The sequence below is a fragment of the Typopeltis vanoorti genome, chromosome 9, assembly GCF_054136105.1.
Source record: "Typopeltis vanoorti isolate ZY-2024b chromosome 9, IOZ_Tvanoo_1.0, whole genome shotgun sequence".
Lineage (NCBI taxonomy): Eukaryota > Metazoa > Arthropoda > Arachnida > Uropygi > Thelyphonidae > Typopeltis > Typopeltis vanoorti.
In genome coordinates, this window is record NC_143557.1 from 44,168,364 (window position 1) to 44,190,220 (window position 21,857).

Here is a 21,857-nt window from a genome sequence, read left to right on the forward strand (position 1 = left end):
TCAGATATGGTAACTGGGATTGAGTAATGGGTATACTATTTTTAGGAATGACAGAAGACAGATAGGAGAGGTGTTGTACTACCAATGATATCAGATGACTTAAGTCCAGTTAGGGTAGAAATGCAAGAAAAAAATGATGGTAACAATATCCCATGTGGTGGTGAGTTTGAGTCTATCTGGTGTGAAGTGGAGGCCAACAGAATGACATATATATATATATATATATATATATATATATATATATATATATATATATATATATATATATATCCTTCTGTTGTCAGGTGTTGCTACAGACCTCATGGCTCAGTTGCAGGGGATGAAGAAATGCATCCCAAATTTAGTATTATGGATAATTAACGATTGATCATTATGGGTGACTTTAATTATCCAAATGTTGATTTGGTAGAAGAGAAATCTCATGATAAGAATGAAGAGGAATTTATTGAATTGTTACGAGGCAACTGTTTCAAGAAGCATTTGAAAGAAGGAACCCGAATTAAAAGAGTGTCAGATTTCTTCATAGTGTCGAGATTTCTCTTCTATTAATTATCTTAAGTGACTTGAATTTATTGCCAATTTTTTATATGATTTGTAACAAGAAGTTAGGTCATATTTTTTTTTTTTAAGTTTTCGGTTATTTTTTTCGAGGTGCCCTGGATATAGGGAATGGCGATAGATTTAGTGTAATCTTTATTATGAAGGGGGGGGGGGGTATCTGGTTTTAATATTTTTTGGATTTTTTGAGAGTTGTAGCCATTGGCTAAGACAGTATTAAGGATGTGGTTTAGTTCAGTGGTTAGGGCATTGTCATCTGAACAAATTAATTTTGCCCTGTTATATAGTGTTCTTAAAAAAATATGACCTAACTTCTTGTTACAAACCATATAAAAATTGGCATCACTTATCCTCTCCACCAAAAACCAACCACTTCCCCTAGACCTACCTGGTGTATACCAGGTCCCTTGCAGCTGTAAACTGTCTTACATTGGCCAAACAGGCAGGACAGCAAATGTCAGAATTTCAGAACATAAAGACTACATCCAGTTTCACCAGTACTGCCACTCTGGGCTTGCAGACCATGCTATTACCTGCCACAGAATACGTTGGAAGAAAACCACATTAATACACTACAGCAAGTTTAAATATGAAAGATTGTTCATACCTAGGCTGTTCAATAAGTTATAAGACTATATTTATACAGAAAACAGATTACCTTTAATCGTCATCATTTACATGGTCTTTTTTGAAGTAACTACCGTGAGACGCGATGCATTTGTCCCAACATTGCGTCCACTTCTTAAACACATGTGAAAGTCCTTTTTTTGAGAGTTCTTTCAAAACTGCCTCCACAGCTTTTACACATGATTTATTGCTTTTGAAATGACGCCTCTTAGCGGTTTCTTGAGCTGAGGAAGCAGCCAGAAATTGCACGATGCGAGATCAGGACTGTATGGAGGGTGTGGTAGGATATCTATGTTGTTCTTCTGCAAAACGTCCACTACACAACCAGCAATATGTGGCCTTGCATTATTGTGGTGCAATAAGAAGCCATTCTTCATCAATGGACGCGCTGTACCATTGTCCGTAAAACATCCGCATAGTATGAGCCGTTTACAGTATTCCCGTGTTCTACAGCGTGTTGGTAAACAATGCCTTCGTAGTCAAAAAACATTATGGTCATAACTTTACCAGCCGATTTTACAGTTTTTGCTTTCTTGGGGTTAGGTGAAGACGGATGCTTCCATTCACTTCTTTGTTGTTTCATTGTAGGGTCATAGTGATACAACCAAGCTTCATCTGCTGCAATGATGCGTTTTAAGAAGTTGTCCCCTTCTTGTTCCAGTCTTTCTTTCCATTCTGTGCACACATCCACTCGATGCTGCATTTGCTCTGGTGTCAAGAGTTTCGGAATTCATCGGGCACAAACACGTTTCAGTCCCAAATGTTCAGCCATGATTGAATGAACACTTCCCACAGAAATATTCAGGACAGCATGCAGCTGGGGTACTATAATTCTGCAATCCTCCTTGATGATAATTGCTGCTGTGTTGATCATTGTCTCAGTGATGGACGTTGAAGGTCTTTCCTCACGTTCAAGATCTTCCACATTTTGCCTTCCTTCCTTAAAAGTTTTATGCCAGCAAAAAAAAACACTTGCCCTCGACATTGCTTCATCGTGGAAAGCTTGTTAATATCATGTTAAAAGTGTCTGATGCCGATTTTTGCAAACGCACACAAAATTTAATCGCATAACGCTGTTCCAAGAACGCTTCCATTTCGAAGACTAGTCGCGGCTCGTAGGCACGCCGAAACAAGCTTGCGTTTAGTCACGTGACACTCTGGCATATCAGCCCGTATATGCCATCTATCAACCTCTTTTGTTAATACAGACAGCAACATTTCTTTATTCCACAGAAATTAATATTGTGATGAGTGGTTTCGCGACAGTAAAATTAGTCTTATTACTTATTGAACAGCCCTCGTAGAATCAGCCTCAGCTCTAAAAAATTTTCCAAACCTCAACAAATTTGGGAAGCTTGCATCGCGAGAAGATCAGCCCAACAGCCAAGACAACCCAATATATCCTGCTAGGGAGCACCATTAGGACTCTAGGAACAACAGTAGTTTCTCTCTTCTGCCTTATTTGCTTTTAGTGCCTGTGTGCATGTGTCATAGTTATATGTTCCCATTGAAGATGTATAGGAATAAATATAGGAAGTATTTATTAAAGTTTCTTTTAATTAATATTCCAGTATATGTTGTCCATATACTGGAATATTGTCCATATACTGGAATATATGACCAGATCTCACACTTTCATGTTGCCATGAAATTGTGAGATCTGGTCATAGGTATAGAAATTATATCATTTACAAAGGTAGCCATATTGCTTTTGATTGTGGAGAGTTGCCATGTGGTCTTGACTTGGGAGGTTGCAAACTTGTGGTGTATTTTCATTGAAGAATGGACATATAAAAACTACAGTGCAGGCAATTCTGAGAGGCAGTGTGAAGCATTGCTTTAGCATAAAAATCTACAACAGAAATTGTGTTAGCATTGCTAGAGGGAGATGGTTAAGGGGTCTCTGAAGAAACATAAGACTGTATATCCAAGATGTGGAGTGTTAATGAGGTAGGAGTTAGATCTATGAGTAGTATCATTAATCAAGAGTTGCAAAATAAAAAACAGATAAAATGTTGTGTGATGATGATGTATAAGGAGAAAGGTGAACAGAGAGCTCAACAGAAGTAAAAGGCACCGACAGGAAAGGTGACCAGCATGGTAAGGAATACAAAATAATATGGAAGACATGCATCAGCAGAATTAGTATAATGAGTTCAGATATTAAAAGTTTATTTTTCACTAGGTTAGACTATAATAAACTAAATTTATTATAATGAGTTCAGGTTGAATAATTATTATTGGGGACCTCGACTGCTGAGATACTAATTAGACAGATAAAAAATCATGTCTAAGAAAAGAAACGGAATATATTCACCTGCTAAGAAATAATTTCTTAAATTACAGGTGCTAAAGGGGATTGGGGATGTGAGAGTATTGAATCAGTTCATAATATTAGAAGACGTGACTATAACTAAGGTAGCCACACTGCTTCCAGTTTGGGAAAGTTGACATGCAGTATTAATAGGGTAGGTAATTTATGCAGGTTTAGCAGGTAGTTTGAAGCAGTGCCATGGCATAAGAATCTGCAAAGAAATTATATTAGCAGTTCTGAGCAGTAGTTAAGGATACATGAAAAAAACAGTATCATACTGTGTAGATCCAAGGTCAGGAGGATAAATCAGATGTAGATGTTAGATTGATGAGTAGTGTCAAGCAGGAGCTGTAGAAAATAAAATTTGGTGGTGGATATATAAGGAGAATTGTGTTCAGCAAACTTGAGAACAGCATGAGACTCACTCACAAGAACTGACTATAGTGACTAAGGCAAAAGCAGATTATGAGAAGAAATTAACTAAGCAGGCCAAATAAAATCTCAAACAGTTCTTTTGCTGTGTGGCATGGAAGAATGACTATGGAAGGATAACTTTAACAAGTGCTATGGTAGCAAGCTGACATAGAGGTCAGGGAGGGTAGTTGAGTGACCACTCCGTGCAGAGGCCCATACTCCATGATGTGTAATATTACTGAAAAATTTCTAGAAGACAAAAGGCCATCCCTGAAAATTGAGTTAAGAGCGATTTGTGAATACTAGATAATTCGCTTGGATATGTTGAATGAGCAAAATAGAACACTAGAATCTGTTTTTAGCTTTGTCAGTGAGTCTATTAAAGGAGCAATATGATAGATTTTGGATAATGTGAGTGAGTCTCTCACAATGAGTTTTTGGATTCTGTGGGGCATGCCATGCTATAATTATAATATTATTTATCTGTATTATATGTTGTTGTTTTTTTTTACCTTACAGACAGTGAATCAGCTATGCAGGGAGTTGATGAATGTTTGTAATGCTGTATTGCATTTTGAAGCATTAAGAACTAGAACATCAGAAGCACTGTCTTCAGATAGTACCTTTCTCTCTCTAATCAATCGGTGGGTAAAGTTCTTTTTTTTTTTTTTTTTTTTTCATATCAACAATTTTTTATTATATAGATGTTTACATTCAAAAATCTATTTATGGTTTAGTCATTAACTACCCCAAACAGTAATACAAATAAAATATATCAAAAATATAGCTTCATATCCATCTTATTTCAGTATCCAGATGTTATATTAACTTCATTGGACACTTTTCATCCATGTAATTATTGACTTGTATACACATCAAGACCAGTTTGGTGGTTAAATCATATAGCATTGTTTATCTTGTTTAATGTTTCAAAATATACATAATTCATGCATGCCTCTTAATTCTCTTAGTTTGTATAAGTGTAAGTTTTTCAGCATTGTTATAGTCTTATAATTAAAATTAATTTGAAAGTGATACCATTCTTTCCTGATGAAGAGAAATTTATGTGTTTAATTAATAACTTAACATGTATAAAACCAACAGTAATAACTTTAATGAATTAAATGTACAAATATTTCATACTGAAATAACAGTACATCATCAGTGTAGAACAAACAATTAAAGGAATGGAATACAAAGTACAGAACAGTCGGTGGATTACCAATTTAAATTGTTGCCGTGTGCCAGAAATTAATATCAATAAATTATTATTAAATAATTCTCAAAAACTATTTCATTGATGGTTGCATAAGATATGAATCTCCCAAACTTTTGGGAGAGAGAGAGAGAGAGAGACAGTCATTTTGATTCAAATTTGGCTGATGTAAAAGGGCTTTGCAGCTTTCTTTGAAAAGGTGTTCATATTTAAACTTGCATCTGTAGAGAAGACAAGCTTTATCACACTGGATATTATGTTTATTGTCAGTGCTATGTTGTGCTAAACCAGACTTATGAGGATATACTGATATTATACTGATGTTCCGTCATTCTTTTTTCCACAGAATGGCCTGTTTGTCCAAAGTATGAAAAATTATATTCGCACGGTATCTGGTAAATACCAGCTAATGAAAGAGGTGTTAATTTGTCTTTTGTAGATGGCAACGAGTGAGAAATTTTGTTGATAGGAAAATATGTGGGAATAAGATAATACTGCTTCAAAATTCTGCCAATAGGTTCTGAGATGCCTGAAATATAAGGGATTGGAACTCTGTGGTCTGTTGAAGAATCCTGAGGTGTTGGAACATAGGAGTCAATTATCTGTTGGATTCGATTAGGGTTGTAACCATTAGATTCTGTTAACTTTTTTATAGTTAAAAGTTGTTGTAGGCTTAGGGAGAGGAGCATACTTTATGTGCTTATTAATTAAAGATTTGATAACACCGATTTTTTGAGAGGTGTGATGAGCAGACTTTTGATGAATGTATCTGCCAGTAAAGGTAGGTTTTCGATAGACACTTGTTGACAAAGTACCAGAGAATGTGCGTGTAAGGAGGATGTCCAAGAATGGTAGACTACCAGCCTTTTCTTTTTCTATGGTGAACTGAATGCGTGGGTGAAAGCTATTTATCTGCTGTAGGAATGTGGTAGGTTCCTCTTCAGGATGTGGCCAAATAGCAAAGACATCATCGACACATAACAAAACCAAAGAAAGGGTTGGGGATGAATGGATGAGAACAAGGCGTCTTCGAAATGTTTCAAAAAATAATTTGCCAAAGGTGGAGATAGAGGGCTACCCATGGCAGTACCTTCGACTTGTTTGTAGATCTTATTTTTCCAGCTGAAATATCTTGAATGTATAACAAATTCAAAAATCTCTGCAATATCCGGAGGGTAATCATCATATAGTAAGTTGATAGTGTCAGCTAATGGAATATTGGTAAAAAGGGAAACAATATCAAAACTGACTAACAATAAATGGATTGTTAATATTTCTGGATGCCATTTATCTGATGCTGAAACGAGTGCATTAGCTAAAGGCCTTGATTTTGCCGTAGTACCTAAATGCATCCCTCGATTTTTAGCATAATATCGAACATAATCTGTCAGGACTTTCTAGTGAAGATGCTAATAAACTAGGATTTGAAGTTACTGCCTCTCTTTTTAAAAGCAAATTACCACCATGTAATTTATCGAGTGCTGAAATCCATGCACTAACTTTATTAAGAAAAAATAGTGAAATATCTATTTCAAAAGCTGATAAAGGAAAAGCTGTAGTGGTCATGGATAAGGCTGACTATGAGAGTGAAGTAACCTGCCTTTTATAAGATACCTCCACCTATCAAGAAATCAATTATAATCTAAAAATTCACAAATTAAACTAAATAAGTTGCTTGATGATGTTATCAGTTGGTATCAAAACACCATGGATAAACTGCACACTCATTTCAGAAGAATTCCTCATTTATATGGCCTCCCAAAAATCCATAAAGAAGGTTATCCAGTAAGTTGTATTGACTCTCCCACACGAATTGCTAAATTTTTGTCACGTTCATTAACTGCTCTTACTGGACATTCATTCATCAAAAATTCTACACATTTTCTTGAACAAATCAAGGATGTTCAAATCAAAGAGTCTGACTTGTTAGTCAGTTTTGATGTTGTTTTCCTTTTTACCAATATTCCATTAGCTGACACTATCAACTTACTATATGATAATTACCCTCCAGATATTGCAAAGATTTTTGAATTTGTTATACATTCAAGATATTTCAGCTGGAAAAATAAGATCTACAAAAAGTTGAAGGTACTGCCATGGGTAGCCCTCTATCTCCACCTTTGGCAAACTATTTTTTGAAACATCTCGAAGATGCCTTGTTCTCATCCATTCATCCCCAACCCTTTCTTTGGTTTCGTTATGTCAATGATGTTTGCTATTTGGCCACATGCTGAAGGGGAACTTACCACATTCATAGAACAGATAAATAGCCTTCACCGACACATTCAGTTCACCATGGAAAAAGAAAAGGCTGGTAGTCTACCATTCTTGGACATCCTCCTTACACGCACATCCTCTGGTACTTTGTCAACAAGTGTCTATCGAAAACCTACCTTTACTGGCAGATACATTCATCAAAAGTCTGCTCATCACACCTCTCAAAAAATCGGTGTTATCAAATCTTTAATTAATAAGCACATAAAGTATGCTTATGCTCCTCTCCCTAAGCCTACAACAACTTTTAACTATAAAAAAGTTAATAGAATCTAATGGTTCCAACCCTAATCAAATCCAACAGATAATTGACTCCTATGTTCCAACACCTCAGGATTCTTCAACAGACCACAGAGTTCCAATCCCTTATATTTCAGGCATCTCAGAACCTGTTGGCAGAATTTTGAAGAAGTATCATCTTATTCCCACATATTTTCCTATCAACAAAATTTCTCACTCGTTGCCATCTACAAAAGACAAATTAACACCTCTTTCATTAGCTGGTATTTACCAGATAATTTAAAGAATTTTGACATTTTGTTTTAAAATAAATATTTCTTTCGTTAATTCGTATTGTATTATTTATAATGTTATGGAAGAAGATTAACAGCTTGCATTATACGTGGACATGGCATTTTAGGGCTAGTTTTCAAACAAAAGTTCTAGTTTGCATTCTTTTTTCCATTCTGTGGAAAAAAGAATGACGGAACATCAGTATATCCTCATAAGTCTGGTCTAGCACAACATAGCATTGACACTAAACATAACATCCAGTGGGATAAAGCTTGTCTTCTCTACAGATGCAAGTTTTAAATATGAATGTCTTTTCAAAGAAAGTTACGAAGCCCTTTTACATCAGCCAAATTTGAATCAAAATGACTGTCTCTCTCTCTCTCTCTCTCTCTCCCAAAAGTTTGGGAAATTCTTATCTTATGCAACCATCAATGAAATAATTTTTAAGAATTACTGCATATTTTCGCATATAATGCGAACTAGAACTTTTGTTTGAAAACTAGCCCTAAAATGCCATGTCCACTTATAATGCAAGCTGTTAGTCTTCTTCCATAACATTATAAATAATACAATACGAATTAATGAAAGAAATATTTATTTTAAAACAAAATGTCAAAATTCTTTAAATTCTTCATCTTTTGAGTCATCAAATGTTCATTTATAAATTCATCTGCATGCATTGCATCATCAGTGTAACAGTTGTCGTCATCATGCTCTCCATTTTGTTGTGCATCATCCTCGCTTTCGTATATGATGTCATCTCTGGATCCATCCATTGAATTATTTATTCCACATTTAAAAAATGAGCGTTGAATCATTTCATTATCGAATCCCAAGCTTCTTTAACCCAGCTGGTGACTAGCGTGATCTCATGCTTCTGAAAATTCCCACCCTTTGTCATCTTCGCCAAACCAGATGACATCCATTCTCTCCATTTTTCACGTAAGTGATCTTTTAACTGCTTAATCAAGCTGACATCAAGTTGTTGCAAAATGTAAGTTAGACCGCCCGGTATGACTGCTAGGTCTGTACGTAAGCCACGTGCTTTCTCTTTGCTTCCCTCCATTAAATACGCCCAGAACATATCCCAGACTAGCATGCTTCGTTGACGTAACAAGCTGCCTGGACGTATATACTTGATCCAGCCACCATTGTACACCTTCATCCATCCAACCTTTCTGATTGGTGCGAACAGTGATACTGATGGAAATTTCATATGCTTTGAAATTTTCTTCCTTTTAAATATCACTGTCGGCTTTAATTTGGTTCCGTCTGCCATGCATAATATGTGTTTTTTCATGTCCCGTTGTTTTTATGAGGATACTCTTTTCACCAACTGAGTTTACTTTTCGATTCCCAGGCATATCAAAATACATGGGCGTCTCATCCATATTGCCTATTTGGGAAAGTTCATATCCATGACACTTCTGTAATTTTATGATAAATTTATGGAAGGACTCCACTTTTTCTTCAAGCTACTTTGGTAACTTGTGCACAATAATTGCTTGGTGTTGTAATGTTAATTCTTTGCGTTTCATAAATCAGTTGCACCACCCAGGTGAAGCAAGAAAAGATGAAATACCTGGTGTGTCCTTGAATTTACCATTCTTGAGTTGTAGAGCTCGAAAACTAATTGCATTTCTTGTTACTATAATGCCATCTTGTCGTTGTGTCAAAATCCATTCATTTACCTCTTCCTCGAGTTCTGGAAAAGATGCTACATCTCCACGAGGGGCACGTTTGGTTTTGGAGATTTTTGCAGGACTGTCTTTTTGCTTACACCAAAGTTTAATATTACTCTCTGCTACACCAAATTCTCTCATAGCAACATTGTTATTATGTTCTTCTGCAAACTGCACGACATGCAATTTAAATCCTGCTTCAAAAGATGAACGTTTACGTTTCTGTCGGCTCATTTTTAGGCTAGGTTTGTTTAACAAATAATATTTAAAATGAACTGTGGTTAAACCGATATAACTGCTAATATCCTGCCAAGGGGGTGGGATATTAGCACTACTTACATTACTGGCTTTATGCGCAGATACGATGCGTGCTCGGTCGCTGAATGCGAGTGGGTCAAGTAGATTTGGTTCTATAGGCATTAGGTAGTATATATTGTGTGTGCAAATCTAATAAGATGTTACATTTTTTAAGATCCGCATATAATGCAAACCTCTAACTTTAGGTAGTATTTTTTACCATATATTTTTCGCATTATAAGCGGTAATATATGGTATTTAATAATAATTTATTAATATTAATTTCTGTCACAAGGCAACAATTTTCATTGGTAATCCACCGACTGCTCTGTACTTTGTATTCCATTCCTTTAACTGTTTGTTCTACACTGAAGATGTACTGTTATTTTCAATACAAAATATTTGTACCTTTAATTCATTAAAGTTATTACTGTTGGTTTTATATATGTTAGATTATTCATTTTAATTATGCCACAGGTACCTCTAAAGATTAAATTTATGTGAATTAAATGTAATTCCTTGTGGCATTACGTTTAATGGAAATTACATGTGTCAACAAATAACCATATACTCAAGCCAACAAAAAAAAAATTGTTGCCATGTTTTTGAATAGCTGAAGGTTCTAGTCTTTTGTAAAGACAGTGTGAGGGAGGCCCTTTCGAATTACAGAAGCAGATGGAATGAAAGAGGAAAAGTTAGTTCATTAACTTTTGACGTGAATGATAAATGGATGTTGAGCAACAACTGCTCTTGTTCCAGGTTTGAAAAAAAATTAGAATTATGATAGTGGCCTAATTCAACAGAGCATGAAAGTAAAGTAGAAAGGCATAAGAGAAATTGAACATCTTTGAGAGAGGATTCATATTAATCTAATTGCCTTCTTTGGAATATCATCAAGTAGTGCTAGTGAGACATTGGAGTGCACCAGTGTAAATGTGTGATCAGTGTTCCATGATTTTTGGATGCTGAGGAGGCTATTGATTTTATACGCTTATTCCAGGAACAGACTGGAGGTAAACATTGGTCCAAGCAGAGAGAGAGAGATCTGATCTTGTCTGAGGGTTAGGGCAGGAAATGGAAATTTTTTGTTTATTTTTTAATGTGACTCCCTCCTACAAAAGGTTATATGCAGACCTGTAGTACATTTGTACCTTGGGTATGCTAAGGATTTTTTTTTTCCATTTATGTTATCAGTTTTATATATTTTTTTTGCATTTTTTTAAAAATTTATTTTTTACATGGTTTGGAAACCCTGCTCTCTTAGCGACCAAACATGGAAATTTTTGAAGTCATTTCAGCCCTCCAGTAAGTAAGAGAAAAGGCAGGACTGTGTTTTGGTGGCATTGAAGGTGACCAGATTGTCCTCGCTCCTGTAAGGCAATGGGTGTAGGTGATCTTGATGCATGGAATGTCTGTGCACTGCATAGTTTGTGTCAGAGACCAGAGCCCTGAGGTACTCTTGCATGGCAATGAAGCTTGAAGAGCCATCCATGATGATGCCCAGTGAATGACTAGAGAAGTAGCTGGCAACCCAGTTAGTGCATGGCAAGTAGACCAAAGGATAGTCTACCTGCCAATTGTTTAGCAGGCCACGATGGCTGATAAGGTCAATTATTTTTGGTGGCCATCCTGAATGTTTTCCTGCACTAGTGATGCCAAAATGGCTCCATTGTCAATCACACTGCCAATCATTGATTTTGGATGCTCCAGTTGAGTGGCAATGGCATGTATGGACATGCCGGCAATGTGACATCCACACAATGACACCTCTCGAAGTCACTGAGTTCATGTTGTATGCCATACCACCTGTATTCAACTGCTATGATGAAATACTGATTCCTACTATTTGTATACCAGTTTTTATGTTGTTAACAAAGAATGTTTCATAACTTCAAATAACAGGGGTGTCCAGACAATAATTGATAGACAGTGTAATATAGCATCCGAAAATAAATAAAAAAAAATTTTTCTTTTCACTTTTTCTTGTATTACATTGATTATATACTTATAAGACAGGCAGTTACAAAATAAAAATTGCTAATTATCTTTTATGAAACTAAAACAAATTAAGGTATCACACATACCATACATATATACTATCAGGATTTGATCCTTATATATTACTGACTCACAGTTGATATAACTTAAATAAAGAAATATCCATGCTTATTCTTTATTTCTAAAATATTTCATTATTTATCTAGTTGATAGTACCTCTTGTGTGTTATTTATTGACCAAGAAATAATTGTTAATTTATATCTTTCTGAAGTGGAGTATTTTTGTTTTCTGCAAAATGCATAAACATCTATTAGAGTCCATTTTTTATCCATATAAAGTTATTTTGGGATTCCTGATGGATGAATGCTATTGAAATTTGGTATCCTTTATATATATGAAACCCATACAGAAGAGGTTGCAAAAGCTATAGCATATTAGTACCTTGTGTTATTTGACAAAGAGCAAAGATGAACTTGTATGTTTCTTGAACATTTGGTTGTATTAGTCTTCATTCAAGAATGAAGAAGAGAAGTTCTGAGAGAAGAACCGAGACGTTCCAGAAGGTTTGAACTATGTAGTGAATAGATGTTGACCAACAGCTCATGCTTTTAGATTCTTGAAGGAAATGTGTTGGAATGATGGTGGTCAGTGAGTGGCCATGAAAATACATGTAGAAGAGGCATAAGATAGAACCAGAATGTCTATGAGAAAGTGACTGAAGTGAGTTCATGATTTCATGAGTTCATTAATCTACTAACCAGACTGACCTCTTCTAGAAAGCCACAGACATTAATTGAGGTTTTTGGTGTACTTTCTAAAAGTGAGAACAGAATTTTTTAATTGGTCATATTTGAGATTGATGTAGTGTTAGAATCTATGCAGGCGAGAAGAAGTGCTGTGTGCAGAAAAGAATAGCAAGGTTTGTGGAGGGTGTTTCATTCTCCCATATGCGATGTGTTTGCACAAGGAAAGACCAAAGATGTAAGTCAAAATGACCAGTCTCATCTTATTTAGAGATCTCAGTATTATATATAATTTCACGTCAGTTTCGTCCATTTAAAAGTCTTATCCATTGCAGAAGCTTCATGCTACCATGTCTTGGAGATAAGTTAGATCAATAACTTATTTTTTTCTTTCTTGTTTTAAGTATTTCTAATGTGTTTTCTTTTTATTCATTATTTCAGTTGCCAAGAAAGTTGTGTGCTTGCAAAAAACTGCAGCAGCCATGTTAGCACTGTTGAAGAACATCTTTTAGCTCTAAAGGTATTTATTTTATAAACCCATCATTTCCAGATAATTTAACTTAACTTTTATCCTAATTCCTTACTTTCATCTCCTTTATAAATAATGCTCATATACTAATCTGTCAATTATCTAACCAAAGTGGGAAAGCAATTTGCTAGTCAGATAATCGACTAGTTGGATAACTAAAGCTACAGTTACTTGGTTGGTTAGTTAGTTAGTTAGAAGTTAATGTCAACTAACTTCTATACTGGGAATTAGTTGCACACTCACCCGTTCAAGGGTTAATTGAAGGTTATTTTATTTGAAGATAACTGAGAGACCACCATAATAAATTTTAGCTTTTTTTGTTTCATGAGATGAAACATTTTCAGTGATTTAGATCTCATCTGTGAATTTTTAATAAATTTCAATTATTAGAAAATTCTTGTCTACTAATTAGTTTTTCAATATTATTTCAATTTTTGATTATTGTGATTGGGAAGCATACATGCCACAAATTTGGGATATATGCTTCCCAGTTGTTTAAAATGTAACATTAAGGCACAGAAATGTCTGTCTCTGTAAAATATAGGAAATGAAAGACATGATTATCATCCTTTCTGAGTGGAATAATTTCAAAATAAATGAGTTAAAGTGAAGTGAAGCGGTGGGATGCTTAAGGGTCAAAGCTGTATAACTGAGAGGAGACCTCCACATAGCCTTTAAAGGAATGTGGAGAACCGACCAGGGCTTCTGACCTAATGTCCAATCCTCACCTTCTCGTGGTGCACCCTGTTAGATATCTATCTGGATACTGAACGAACGAGGATGGGCTGGCAATTTGGGATTTAGCCAACCAAATTGTATTCTTATTGGCTTAAACCACGATATTAAATGATGATAGTACAACATGGGGGTGCTTAAGGGTCAAAGCTGTATAACTGAGAGGAGACCTCCACATAGCCTTTAAAGGAATGCGGAGAACCGACCAAGGCTTCTGACCTAATGTCCAATCCTCACCTTCTCGTGGTGCACCCTGTTGGGTATCTACTTTGATACTGAACGAATGAGGATGGGCTGGCAATTTGGGATTTAGCCGACCAAATTGTATTCTTATTGGTTAAACCAAAATAAAAAAATGATGGTACAACATGACAAAATTTCATGCCGGCTGGGGCGTCGCCCGGTTAAACAAGGCCCCCGTTGTTTTCGCCAGGGAACCAGGGCGAACAGCGAAAAGTCAGCTACTGGAACAAATCTGAAAACAAACCCCAATTCAACATCACCAGAGTTAAAGATCGGTACTATCAACGTAAGAAGCCTGAATGGCAAAGAAATGGAGCTAGCTGAGGAATTAGATAAGTACCAGATCGACATAATAGGGGTGACTGAAACAAAAAAGACCAAAACTGGTGAGATCTTTCTGAGCAATAAATACAAAATGTTATATTCAGGCAATAACAATCAAGGAAAAGAAGGAGTAGCCATAGTATTCAACACAAAATACGAGGCTAATCTTCTTGAATGGCAGTCAGTCTCAAGTAGAGTAATGTGGGCAAATATGAGAATGGGGAACTGGACAATGAGACTTATTTGTGCCTATGGTCCCACAGAAGGTTCTACTAAAGTAGAAGTGGAGGAATTTTTTGAGGCTTTAGAAAAAGCAACTGACACAATGAAAAAGGAAAAGTTGGTCCTTGTTGGGGATCTAAATAGTAGAGTAGGAAATGATTGTGAGACATACAAAAATATTTTCGGAAAATTTGGAGAAAAGAGCAAAGCTAATAATAATGGCAAATATCTGTTGGATTTCTGCTCAGGACATGGACTGGTTATTACTAACACCATGTTCCAACATAAAAATGTGCACAAATTCACATGGAGAGAAGAGGCTAGGAATAAGAAAAGTCTCATTGACTATGTTATTGTTGATAGTGATGTTTTCTCCCTGGTGCAGGACACCAGAGTGTACAGAGGATTTGAAATTGGAAGTGATCACTATTTAGTCTTGAGCAGGATAAAATTGAATTTCATATTGAAAAGAATAACATGTAAGAAAGTTTTAAAGCGAATAAAAGTTGAGCAGCTCTCAGATGTGAACTGTAGACTAAAATACAGAAATATTATTGAAAAGAAAATGAAAGAGTTTGAGAACAGGAATCAAACCTTGGAGATTCAGTGGCAAACTCTGAAGGAAACATTGATTGATTCTGCCAGAGAGGCATGTGGTGAGGTTGTGTGCAAAGATAACAAAATCAGAACTCCCTGGTGGACACAGGAAGTTAAAGAGGCAGTGAAGGAAAAGAAGAAAGCATATCAAAAGTTCCTGGCAAATAAGTCAGCTTGTGCTCTTACAGAATACAGAGACAAATGTAAGAAAGCTAAACAGTGTGTAAAACTAGCTAAACAAAAGTCATGGGAGGACTTTGGCAAGAATATAGCAAATAAATATCAAGAAGGTGACAAAATATTCTGGAGGTTGTTGAAGAAGCTTAGGAATGGAGGAAAGAGTGCTGTAAAAGGAATTAGAGATGATAAAGGTGAAATGAAAACAGGAGAAAAAGATATCCTTGAAGTATGGAGTAATTACTTTGAAAAACTGCTAAATGAAACAAGCAGTGATGACAGCACAGTGATAAAAAACACTGACCAGGCATGCAGTCAGGAATACATATCCATACTTGAAGTAGAAAAAGCCATCAAAGGCTTAAAATGTGGAAAGGCAGCAGGAGTAGATGATATTCGACCAGAAATGCTGAAGTATGGTGGTATAAGAGTCTTACAGTGGCTGCACTGCATAGTTCAGAAAGCCTGGACAGAGGGACGAATTCCCGATGATTGGAGTAGAGCTCTCATAGTACCCATATATAAAAAGGGAAATAAAACTGAATGTGAGAATTACAGAGGTATTTCCCTACTGAGTGTTCCTGGCAAGATCTATGCAAGTATACTTGAGAAACGGTTGAGAAGAATTGTGGAAGAAAAGCTTGGTGAAGAACAAGCTGGATTCAGGCCAAATAGAGGCTGTCAGGATCAGATCTTCACTTTACGACAAATAGTCGAGAAAGCATGGGAATATAATAAAGATCTGTATTTAAGTTTTGTCGATTTGGAAAAAGCATATGACAAGGTGCCAAGAGAGAAGCTATTCAATACGCTGCAGTTATATGGTGTCAATGGGGCATTATATCAAGCAATACTTGGTCTTTAGAATTACGATAGAAATGTAAGATCTGATAATGTTGGAGTCTTGACAAGTAACAGACTGATTTGGAGGAAAATTGTAGATAGGAAGTTAGTAATGATGTAATTTTTTCATGTAGTACTGTCATATCCTGTACACCCCTTGAGGGTACGTTGCAGGAATTTGATGATGATGATGATGATAGTACAACATGATAGAATTTCATGTTGTACTACCATCATTTGGTAGTACAACATGAAAGCTGGGGCGTTGCCTGGGCTCCCTTTGCTTTTGCCAGAGAACCAGGGTGAACAGCGAAAAGTCAGCTACTGGAACAAATCCTAAAACACACCCCAACTTAATATCACCAGAATTAAAGATCGGTATTATCAACATAAGAAGCCTGAATGGCAAAGAAATGGAGCTAGCTGAGAAATTAGATAAGTACCAGATCGACATAATAGGGGTGACTGAAACAAAAAAAGACCAAAACTGGTGAGCTCTTTCTGAGCAATAAATGCAAAACGTTACATTCAGGCAATGACAATCAAGGAAAAGAAGGAGTAGCCATAGTATTCAACACTAAATATGAGGCTAATCTTCTTGAATTGCAGGCAATTTCAGTAGAGTGATTTGAGCAAATATCAGAATGGGGAACTGGGCAATGAGACTTATTTGTGCCTATGGTCCCACAGAAGGTTCTCCTAAGGTAGAAGTGGAGGAATTTTTTGAGGCTTTAGAAAAAGCAACTGACACAAGGAAAAATGTAAAGTTGATCCTGGTTGGGGATCTAAATAGCAGAGTAGGAAATGATTGTCAGACATACAAAAATATTTTGGGAAAATTTGAAAAAAAAGAGCAAATCTAATAACAATGGCAAATACTTGTTGAATTTTTGCTCAGGACATGGACTGGTTATTACTAACTCCATGTTCCAACATAAAAATGTGCACAAATTCACATGGAGGGAAGAGGCAAGGAATAAGAAAAGTCTCATTGACTATGTTATTATTGATAGTGATGTTTTCTCTCTGGTACAGGACCAGAGGATTTGAAATTAGATGTGATCACCATTTATTCTTAAGCAGGATAAAATTGAATTTCATATTGAAAAGAAGAACATGTAACAAAGTTTTAAAACGAATAAAAGTTGAGCAGCTCTCAGATGTGAACTGTAGACTAAAATATACAAACATTATTCAAAAAATATTGAAGAGTTTGTGAACAGGAATCAAACCTTGGAGATTCAGTGGCAAGCTCTGAAGAAAATATTGATTGAGTCTGCCAGAGAGACATGTGGTGAGGTTGTCTGCAAGGATAGAAATATCAGAACTCCTGTTGGACACAGGAAGTTAAAGAGGCAGTGAAGGAAAAGAAGAAAGCATATCAAAAGTTCCTGGCAAATAAGTCAGCTTTTTCTCTTAGAGAATACAGAGACAAATGTAAGATAGCTAAACAAAAGTCATGGGAAGATTTTGGTAATAACATAGAAAATAAATATCGAGAAGGTGGCAAGATATTTTGGAGGTTGTTGAAGAAGCTCAGAAATGGAGGAAAGAGTGTTGTAAAAGGAATTAGAGATGATAAAGATGATATGAAAGGTGGAGAAAAAGATATCCTTGAAGTGTGGAGATTACTTCGAAAAATTGCTAAATGAAACTAGCAGTGATGACAGCACAGTGATAAAAACACTGACCAGGCATGCAATCAGGAATACATATCCATGCTTGAAGAAGAAAAAGCTATCAAAAGTCTGCAATGTGGAAAGGCAGCTGGAGTAGATGATTTTAGACCAGAAATGCTCAAGTATGGAGGTATAAAAGTCTTACAGTGGCTGCAATGCATAGTTCAGATATGCTGGACAGAGGGATGAATTCCCGATGATTGTAGTAGAGCTCTCATGTGTGCTCTCGTATCATTTATGCCAGTATACTTGAGAAATGGTTGAGAAGGATTGTGGAAGAGAAGCTTGGTGAGGAACAAGCTGGATTCAGGCCAAATAGAGGCTGTCAGGATCAGATCTTCATTTTACGACAAATAGTTGAGAAAGAATGGGAATATAACAAAGATCTGTATTTAAGTTTTGTCGATTTGGAAAAGACACACATGACAAGGTGCCATGAGAGAAGCTATTCAATACGCTGCGGTTATATGGTGTCAATGGGGCATTATATCAAGCAATACTTAGTCTTTATTTGAGTTGTAAGTCAGCAGTTAGAATTGAAGGAAGTACAGGAAGATGGTTTAATGTTAAATCTGGTGTGAGACAAGGATGTACATTATCCCCACTGTTATTCATTATCTATATGGATTACATTATGAAGAAAAGTGGTATTAAATATGTTATCAAAATTGGAGATGTTAATGTCAGCTCTTTGCTTTATGTGGACGACGTTATACTTCTAAATAAATCTGCTACAAGTCTGCAAGATTCTCTGACTAAATTGACTAACTGTTGTAATAAATATGGTATGAAGGTCAGCAATAAAAATACAAAGACAATGAAAATAGGCAGAATCATTGAAAATGTCAACTGTGTTGTGAATGGAGAACCTGTGGAACAAGTAAAACATTTCATCTATTTAGGCACGATTTTTACTGAAGATGGTAAATTAAATATAGTAATAGACAACAGCATCAGCAAAGCTGGTATGGTGGGAAGTCAATTGAATAAATTCATATGGAATAAGAGAGAAATTAGTTGGAACACTAAATTAGCTGCATACAAGACAGTGTTGAAACCAGTTTTAACTTATGGATCTGAGAGGTGGGTCAGAAGTAAAACACTTGACCAAAGACTAGAGACCACAGATATGAGAGTCCTGAGAAAGATTAGGGGTGTGAGCAGATGGCATCAATGGCAATATCGTATTAAAAATGAGGATATCAGGAAAGAACTTGACATTGTCAGCATCCAGGATTGCGTTAGCAGAGCTAATCTGAGGTGGTGTGGTCACTTAAACAGAATGGGCAATGAAAGATTAGCCAAGCGAGTGTTCTCTGCCAAGTTTTCAGGGAAAAGACCCAGAGGAAGACCAAGATATAGGTGGATTGGTATCGTAAAAAGTGCCTTAGAAGATATATATAAATATAAGAGCTGACAGTGTTGTAGCTTTGACAGGTAACAGATTGATTTGGCAGAAAATTATAGGTAGGAAGTTACTAATGATGTAAATTTTTCATGTACTGCTATCATATCCTGTACACCCCTTGAGGGTAAATGTCAGGAATTTGATGATGAAGTGAAGTGGTTAGGTTTAGTAAAGTGATTATATAAATTTGCACTAACCGAGAGATTTACCTGTATTTTGATAGCAGTGGTAGATTTGGTTAGTGGTTGTTGTAATTGAGATTAACTGTATACCTGAGTTAAGAGTGAATGAATAGACTTTCCCATACAAATGAGTAGAATTTTTAGAGAGAGAGAGAGAGAGAAACATAACATGTGAGAAAGAAAGTGAATTACTTCAAGATTGAATAGAGAGCAGGAGGTTATGTGAAATAAAAAATGGCTGGGGGAGGGGTATGAGAAGAGGGCAGCATGGAGACGAGAATGTGTTGTGCGCAAAAACAGACTGCAACAGGGAGAGCAAAGGAAGTTGAAGCATATCCTATAGGTTGGGTTATTAGAGAATGAGATGTAAAAAATGGAGATTTTTGTGAATCATGGTATGCTAACGAGTGTGAGAGTTGTCCTAGTGAATACTACAAAGTGTAAGTTTGGTGATGAAGAGAGTTCAGAATGGAGATGACATAAGATGATAGTATTTGTTGTTATAAATGACCTCCAGGTTATGCTAATTGTTAATGAAGAATTGGATTGCAATGTTTGAGATTGTGTGATATTGGAAAGTTAAGAAGACAAGCTGTGATAATGAATGACATGACAGCAAAAATATATAGGAAGAGAGGTTTGGAATTTGTAGATAGTTGAATGATGATAGAGCTGTGTGAAAGGAATAGGTTGCAACTAAACATAGAGAGTTATGGACATTTGAGGAGGCTGCTCTTCTTTGATCAGAAGGTGTACAACTTCTTACCTTAGCAACTCTAGAAATTAAAGTCTGCAAGTTGAGATGCAGCAGGGAAAATGGTTTGGACTGTGAGAAATTGTATAACATATCAGAGGACAGGATGAAAACTGAGTAAAACAGTGATGATATAAGTGTAATTAGCAATAGTAAAAATATAGTGCTTTGTTTCTGTATGATTGCCAAGAATATTAGAAATACAGAGATAAATTTGTTGCATTGAAAGAGTGTTTGTCGAGATTAGTGTTAGTGACTTTAAGGAGAATAGGAAGAAAATTAGGGATCTGGAGTGCTGTTTATGATAGCAGACAAGCTGCACCAATCCAGAGTAGAGTCTGGAAGAAAATGTGCCAGTGACCTTAAGATCATATAAGGTATGAAGTGAAAGTGATAAAGACCCCCCCCCCCCCACTAAACGCAAAATATTAGTGAGGTGCTGCTATATGTTCAGGAATGTAGATGGTGAGGTTAACTAGTGAAAAGATGTAATTATTATGGCAGATGTAAACTCTAATTACGATTGGAACAATAATGTTCATCTCATAATAAGGAAACTGACATTCTCAAATTCTTGAGGAATGGTTTTTTTATGCATGGCATAGCGAGATAGAGAGTAACATGAAGTTCAGTGGTGTACTCTGCACCAGTTGGAAAGCAGTCGTCTGGTGTTGACTGGGGGAATGGACTCCTTAATGTAAAATTAAAAATTGGAGAATTTTAGTACTAACTACATACATTTGTTTAAACATCCTCTTTCAAATTTTCAGTTGCAGAAAATATATGGTAAAGTTTGTTTATAATGCAATCGTTGGGTATAGAAAGCAAATGAAGATGCATATATGTATATATATATTGTATTTGAGATTTTCGAGATCATTAAGACAGTTCACAAATACTGCTTTTACAATGAAATTCTACCAAAAAGTTGCAACAAGCTACAAAAATCTTTGTGAAAATGCACCCACCTGATGCAAAAGTGACATACAAGTCGCTGTAGTTAGTACAGTTCATGTGGCCACTGCTCGATGTCAACATGTTAAGTCAAGAGCATCATTAACTTTCTTACACTAATATATTATATGTTTTGGCTTTTCTCATGCACTTATTGTTGCAGAAATCGTTTAAAATTGTGTTCACATCTTTCAACCCTCCTACTTAGGCTTTGAACAAAATCCTTCTCACCAACATGAAATGAAATTAAATTCTCATTAAGGAATTCCACTATAGTTTTAAATTAGTTACCTAACTACCATTACCAACAACCAAATCAACCTTCCCATACCGTGATTCTCCTTTTCTTTGAATGTTTTGTTGCTTTGTGTGTGTGTGTGTGTGTGTGTGTGTGTGTGTGTGTGTGTGTGTGTGTGTGTGTGTGTGTGTGTGTGTGTGTGTGTGAGAGAGAGAGAGAGAGAGAGAATAAGTAACAGGAATTAGAGGCTCATTTAATTAAACCATTTATTTTAAGTGAATCTGTTCATCTGTATTTTTTTTTAAGGCTGTCAGCAAAACTTTTTACTTTACACT

General features: G+C 35.9%; 1 protein-coding gene across 1 annotated transcript in view; it reads left to right on the plus strand.

The window, feature by feature from the left end:
* The window catches only part of nonC (serine/threonine-protein kinase Smg1), a 1,124,353-nt gene that overhangs the window by 947,320 nt on the left and 155,176 nt on the right, over positions 1–21,857 (plus strand). The window contains exons 64-65 of the mRNA XM_090398044.1: positions 4,433–4,557; positions 13,079–13,157. Of these exons, the coding sequence (XP_090254170.1) occupies positions 4,433–4,557; positions 13,079–13,157 (204 nt within the window). The remainder of the gene's footprint in view (positions 1–4,432; positions 4,558–13,078; positions 13,158–21,857) is intronic.